The sequence below is a fragment of the Anolis carolinensis genome, chromosome 2 (genome assembly GCF_035594765.1).
Source record: "Anolis carolinensis isolate JA03-04 chromosome 2, rAnoCar3.1.pri, whole genome shotgun sequence".
In the NCBI taxonomy this organism is placed as follows: Eukaryota; Metazoa; Chordata; class Lepidosauria; order Squamata; family Dactyloidae; genus Anolis; species Anolis carolinensis.
This window is the reverse complement of record NC_085842.1, coordinates 5442449-5449517: the sequence shown is the minus strand read 5'-3', so window position 1 is coordinate 5449517 and position 7069 is coordinate 5442449. Positions and strand designations below refer to the sequence as shown.

Genomic DNA, 7069 nt, shown 5'->3' with positions numbered 1-7069 from the left:
ATGGAGAGTTGCGCGGCCGGAGAGACGAGCCTGAAGGCGGTGCTGGAGGAGCGCTTCTCGGCCTCGGCGCTGCGTGTCTTGCGGGCGGAGGCGGAGGGGCTGCGGGAGAGGCTGGTCTCGGCGGCGGTGCGGGGCAGGAAGAGGCTCCGGAGGAGGGTGACGGTGGGGCGGACCCCGCTGGGAGAGTGCCTGAGGCAGCTGGAGCAGACCCGGCGCCAGTGGGAGGCCAAGGCCCGGGGAGAGCCAGAGGGCACTCCGCCGAGTGAGGAGGCCCAGGGGACGCTCCTGAACCTCCTGGAGAAGGGCCTGGCCCTGGTGGAGAGGGTGGAGGCCCTGCAGGAGAGGAAGAGCAGGAGGAGCCCGAGGAGGAGGAGGAGGAGGAAGGAGAAGGGCGGGGAAGGGCAGGAGCAGGACCCTGGAGGAGGGGAGCGCTCTGGAGACAGCGCAGCCAGGGATGGAGCTGGGACCAGGCACAGCCAAGGAGAAGAAGGGGAGGAAGACCCCGGAGAGGAGGAAGGGCACCATGGGAGCCACACTCATGAAGGGGATGGAGACAGTGCGGGTGAGCCTCAGGATGGAGACAGCGATGGAGAGGAAGACAAGGGTGCAGCCAGGGATGGACCTGGGACCAAATACAGGAAGGAAAAGGAAGCAGAGGAAGACCCCGGAGAGGAGGAAGGGCACCATGGGAGAGACAGTGAGGGAGGTGACACTCATGAAGGGGATGGAGACAGCGGTGGGAACAATGAGGGTGAGCATCATGATGGAGACGGTGATGGAGAGGAAGACAAGGGTGCAGCCAGGGATGGACCTGGGACCAAATACAGGAAGGAAAAGGAAGCAGAGGAAGACCCCGGAGAGGAGGAAGGGCACCATGGGAGAGACAGTGAGGGAGGTGACACTCATGAAGGGGATGGAGACAGCGGTGGGAACAATGAGGGTGAGCATCATGATGGAGACGGTGATGGAGAGGAAGACAAGGGTGCAGCCAGGGATGGACCTGGGACCAAATACAGGAAGGAAAAGGAAGCAGAGGAAGACCCTGGAGAGGAGGATGAAGACAATGAGAGCCACACTCATGAAGGGGATGGAGACAGCGGTGGGGACAGTGAGCATGAGCCTCATGATGGAGATGGTGATGGAGAGGAAGACAAGGGTGCATCCAGTGATGGACCTGGTACCAAACACAGCAAGGGAAAGGAAGCAGAGGAAGACCCTGGAGAGGAGGAAGGGGACCATGGGAGCATCAGTGAGGGAGGTGACACTCATGAAGGGTATGGAGACAGCAGTGGGAGCAGTGGAGGTGAGGATCCTGATGGAGATGAGGATCAGGAGGACACTGAGGTCTCCCTCAGTGATGAAGACAAAAGCGCCATCTGTGGTTATCTATTGAAAAAGTTGGATATAGTGGAACAAGAGGTGGACACACTGAAGGACCCCTCGCAGAAGAAGGCGGACACCTTGAGGAAAGAGGCAGAATTTTTGAGGGAGTGGTACAGGGATATCAGTCTAGACATGGAAAAGGTCCTAAAGGAGAAGGTGCTGCACTTGTGGTCGGCCCTATGGCTTAACTCATTACAGGCCATGACTGCCCTTCAGGAAGTCTTGAGCCAATTCTCAGCAGTGGAGGTGGCTTCATTGAAAGCAGAGTCTGACTTCCTACAAGGCTTCCTGCAGGCTGCCCAGAGGGAAGAAACATTGGCAGAGCTGTCCAACTTCTATTGCTCACTGGATGTTCTGCAGGAGTCCCCTCTGCTGAAGATGGACCCTACATATGGTGACCTCCTGAAGGAGGGGGATGCTATAAAGGACACCTGGTGCTCTGCGCTGCTGCGTGTCCTGCTGAAGGAGGGTCAGGAGAAGACAACTGCCCTGCATAAGAAGGTGGACACTGTGCAGGGTATCTCTCTGGAGCAGAAAGGTGAACTGAGGGCAAAGATGGACGCTCTCCAGAAACAGATGGGTCTCCTCTGGGAAGTCCCCCTGAAGGAGATAACGGCCATGTTGGCAATGGCATATAAGCTGTCCTGTAAACTGAGCTCAGGTCTCACAAAAGAAGAGGACACCATCTGGAAGAAAGCATGTGGTCTCGCAGTTACCCCAATGGTTAACCTGAAGGACGTCTTTCTGTGGAAGAAAGTGTCTGCCTTGCAGGCCACCCTTCATGATATCCCTGTGGAGAAACTGATGATGCTGGAAAAGAAAGTGAAGTTGTGTATAAGGAAGGCAAATGTGTTGCAGGAGAAAATATGGAAGCCCTTGAAGGAAGAGCTGGAAATCCTGGAGGAGAAATTGGATTCCCTGAAGGATTCCTCACAGAAGGAGCCTGGCGAGCTCCAAGAAGAGCTGTATGAATTACAAAACAACCTGGTTGAACTGATGGCATTTGAAACTTATCCACTAAAGGAAGCAGTGAAAGCCCTGAAAAAGAGGATGAATGCCCTGCAGAAGAAGATGAACGTCCCCCAGAAGGCAGGTGCCCCCCTGAAAAAGAGGGTGAATGCCCTGCAGAAGAAGATGAACGTCCCCCAGAAGGCAGGTGCCCCCCTGAAAAAGAGGGTGAATGCCCTGCAGAAGAAGATGAACGTCCCCCAGAAGGCAGGTGCCCCCCTGAAAAAGAGGGTGAATGCCCTGCAGAAGAAGATGAACGTCCCCCAGAAGGCAGGTGCCCCCCTGAAAAAGAGGATGAATGCCCTGCAGAAGAAGATGAACGTCCCCCAGAAGGCAGGTGCCCCCCTGAAAAAGAGGGTGAATGCCCTGCAGAAGAAGATGAACGTCCCCCAGAAGGCAGGTGCCCCCCTGAAAAAGAGGGTGAATGCCCTGCAGAAGAAGATGAACGTCCCCCAGAAGGCAGGTGCCCCCCTGAAAAAGAGGGTGAATGCCCTGCAGAAGAAGATGAACGTCCCCCAGAAGGCAGGTGCCCCCCTTGAAGAAGGTGATGAAGCCATGCAAGGGGACAAAACAGGATTCCCAGAGATGTTGAATGCTCAAGATGCAGGTATGTTTCCCTAGAAGACTTTCCCATTCCCTGGTTCTTATTAGAGTTGGAAGTGCGTGGAGCCTAAATATTTTTTGCAGAAGCCTAAATAGACAAGGTCATAGGTCTGTAAGAAGAAATCCAAAGTCTGCAGTTGGATGATATTTTAAGTGTGGGGGCCAGCACCCTTTTCAAACATTTCAGGACATGGTGGGGAGCTGGATTTTTGGTAATGATCTGGATGTATGGCCTATTCTCTAATGGGATGGCGCCCGAATCCTCTAATGTTTTGCTCCCAAATTTAAAATGAAACATTTCCCCAATTTGTGGGAGGGGAGATTGTGGGAGGAGCCAAAAGTACCCTTGTTAGGGAAAGGATTATCTTTTGCTCACCGAGTTTTTACTTTGCCAGAATAATTTCTTTTTTTTAAAAAAAATAGCCTTTCCATGTCCTTCCCTTCCCTTCCTCCCATTATACGTCTGTGCCTCATATGGCATGGGAAAGCCAGAAGAGAAGGATGATGATGATGATGATGATGATGATGATGATAATTATTATTATTATTAACATTATCATTATGCCATATCTCAATGCTGTGCAGTCCCGGGAGTTATAGTTTCCCAAGGTCCATACTCTTCTCTTGGTGCATTTATTCTATGGAATGAATGCCCTTCCACCCCACTATAAATACCATAGCTCCATACTATGGGGTCCTGGGAGTTATAGTTTCCCAAGGTCCATACCCTTCTCTGGATGGATCTGCACTGGAAAATAAATGCAGTTGGAAACCATTTTAAATGCCATCATCATCATCATCATCATCTTCTTCTTCTTCTTCTTCTTCTTCTTCTTCTTCTTCTTCTTCTTCTTCTTATGCCATGTCTCCATGGAAAACATCTATTTCATTAAAAAAGGAGTAAGACTGAGCTCTTTTCTGCCGCACACTTCCCTGCCTAATGTGATGAAGTGGTTGGTTGATTTTCCAGACTGCTTTCCTCCTTTGTTCATTACCCGTTGTTTTCTAATCCCGGTTCTAGATCTTACTAATAGATTAAAATCAACAGAGCTGCAGGAGGGGAGGACAGAGGGAGGGAGTAAAGCATCCCCAGGTGTTTTGGCCTACAACTCCCAGAAATCCCAGCCAGTTTACCAGCTGTTAGGATTTCTAGGAGTTGACGGCCAAAACATCTGGGGACCCACAGGTTGAGGACCACTGCCTTTAAAGCAAGTCACTCCTATGTAAGTCCCTAACTTCTGAATAGTTTTCTCCCCAATACTCCTGAAAGGCCCCACCTGTTAAATTTGGGCTGTTTAGCTTTGGAAACATAAATTCTACAATCATTAATTAAAAATTGGTTGTAGGGAACATAATTATGTAGGGAACATAATTATGAATTAATCACAATCCGCTTGAAAGTACAATACAACTTCCATAGTGTATGTTCTTGAATTTACCATGGAAACAGGAAACTATGGAAAATAAGTGAACTCTACAGAAATAAATTGCCCTGGAAGACCTAGACAGTTCTTTGAGGTTTTCTCTCTAGGAATGTGCCAGGTCCTCCATAGCATCTCTGTGAAAACTCCTGAAGGAGCAAATCATAGAATCACCTGGAAGACCAAGCACATTCCTAGAGATGACATATTGTGTTGGTTGTTGGTAGATGAAGCCCAGATACCAGCCCCATGGGTACAGGATTTGTGTGTGCTGTTAACAAGCCAGTTTTTCCTTGATCCCTCAAGACTTTATCCCTCAAATGCCTGAGATGGTGCTATGGGATATCCTTTGCCTCCTTTGACTCCTTGTGTATTTGGGAGGAACTCTACCCAGTGAGAGCAATGGATCTGGGGAAGTCTTTTGGCTAGATGATATTTATTTATCAAACCACTGTGTTTGCTAGTTGTGCTGCTGCCTAATACGTCTAAGAGTTTAAAAGGGCTTGTGGCTCTCTTTTGGAAGTCTCATGTGTTGTGTTTTCCTCCAAACCAGGCTGTGCTCCCCATTCTGCAGCTCAGAAGAGACCTCCTTGTGAACTTCAGGTGACAGATGATTCAAGCAAAGCTCTTCAAGAGACAACGTGTGTGGAGGGTTCTGGGGAGAGTCTCGCTGGCTGTGAACCGGCTCTGACGGAAGGAGAGGGTTCAGAACCTCCCCGTAAAAAACAGAGGATGAATCCCACCGGTGGGACCCAAGAGCCTTCTTTGACCCAGGAACTGTTTGCTGTTCTCCAAAAGCACATTTCCCTTACTATAAACCAAAGTATGGAGAAACTGAGCAACATGGTGAGCAAATTGCATGGCACTGCCTTAAAGGATACAGAAGAAGCAAAAGCCCTGATGGCTGCTTTGGAAAAAGCTCTGGCACTTTTGAGGTTACTCCTTGAGAATGCCTGATATGAATCTGGGGTGAATAATAATAATAATAATAATAATAATAATAATAATAATAATAATAATGTAGAGTCTCGCTTATCCAACCTTCACTTATCCAACATTTTGTATTATCCCACACAGTCTGCCTTTTAGTAGTCAATGTTTTTGCAGTCAATGTTTTCAATACATTGCAATGTTTTGGTGCTAATTTCATTAATACAGTAATTACTACATAACGTTACCAAATATTGAACTGCTTTTTCTGTCCATTTGTTGTAAAACATGATATTTTGGTGCTTAATTTGTAAAAACATAATGTAATTTGACCTTTAATAGGCTTGTCCTTAATCCCTCCTTATTATCTGTTCTGCCACCCCGTTTATGTTGGATAAGCGAGACTCTACAATATTAATAATAATAATAATAATAATAATAATAATAATAATAATAATAATAAAAAAGAAGAAGAAGAAGAAGAAGAAGAACATGCCCTGGCAGAATATGTAAAGCAAAGTGAAGAACCTGCTTTGATTGAAGTCAAAAATCAGAAACTCCTCAAAGCACAGCAGACAAAAAATCAGTACAAGAAAACCGCACTACAAACTAGAGCTGACAGCTGGCACAACAAAACATTGCATGGAAAGTTCCTTGACAAAATTGAAGGAAAAGCTGATAAGGAGAAGACCTGGCTCTGGCTCACGAATGGGACCCTGAAGAAGGAGACAGAAGGCCTGATCCTTGCAGCCCAGGAGCAAGACATCAGGACAAAGGCAATTAAGGCCAAGATTGAAAAATCAGCTGATGACCCAAAATGCAGACTGTGCAAGGAAATCGACAAAACCATTGATCATATCCTCAGCTGCTGTAAGAAAACGGCACAGACAGTCTACAAACAGAGGCACAACTATGTGGCCCAAATGATTCATTGGAACTTATGCCTCAAGTACCACCTCCCAGCAGCAAAGAACTGGCGGGATCACAAACCTGCAAAAGTATTGGAAAATGAGCACGCAAAGATACTGTGGGACTTCCGAATCCAGACTGACAAAGTTCTGGAACACAACACACCAGACATCACAGTTGTGGAAACGAAAAAGGTTTGGATCATTGATGTTGCCATCCCAGCTGACAGTCACATTGACGAAAAACAACAGGAAAAACTCAGCCGCTCTCAGGACCTCAAGATTGAACTTCAAAGACTGGCAGAAACCAGGACAGGTGGTCCCGGTGGTGATGGGCACATTGGGTGCCGTGCCAAAAGATCTCAGTCGGCATTTGGAAACAATAGACATTGACAAAATTATGATCTGCCAACTGCAAAAGGCCACCCTACTGGGATCTGTGCGCATCATCCGAAAATACATCACACAGTCCTAGACACTTGGGAAGTGTTTGATTTGTGATTTTGTGATACAAAATCCAGCATATCTATCTTGTTTGCTGTGTCATATAATATAATAATAATAATAGTAATACCTTTATTTTTCTATCCCGCCTCCATCTCCCCGCGGGGACTCAGGACGGCTAACACAGGGTCAAGGGTATATTCAGTAGAGTCTCACTTATCCAAGCCTCGCTTATCCAAGTTTCTGGATTATCCAAGCCATTTTTGTAGTCAATGTTTTCAATATACTGTGATATTTTGGTGCTAAATTAGTAAATACAGTAATTACAACATAACATTACTGCTTATTAAACTACTTTTTCTGTCCAAGTTG

At 47.3% G+C, this 7069-nt stretch overlaps 1 protein-coding gene across 1 annotated transcript; it reads left to right on the top strand.

Moving 5' to 3' along the window:
* LOC134297176 (uncharacterized) lies at positions 1 to 6450 on the top strand. The gene is made up of 3 exons (XM_062974304.1): positions 1 to 324; positions 574 to 2998; positions 4969 to 6450. Exons 1-3 carry the CDS (start codon positions 1 to 3, stop codon positions 5370 to 5372), a joined length of 3153 nt encoding a protein of 1050 aa, XP_062830374.1. The 3' UTR covers positions 5373 to 6450.
* Positions 6451 to 7069: the final 619 nt, after the last annotated feature.

Excerpts from the sequence above, each read along its gene's own strand:
- LOC134297176 (XM_062974304.1), top strand. The coding sequence starts at position 1 with ATGGAGAGTTGCGCGGCCGGAGAGACGAGCCTGAAGGCGGTGCTGGAG. Across the intron at positions 325-573 it reads GCCTGGCCCTGGTGGAGAGG|GATGGAGACAGCGATGGAGA; the intron begins GTGGAGGCCCTG and ends GGTGAGCCTCAG. Across the intron at positions 2,999-4,968 it reads GTTGAATGCTCAAGATGCAG|GCTGTGCTCCCCATTCTGCA; the intron begins GTATGTTTCCCT and ends CCTCCAAACCAG.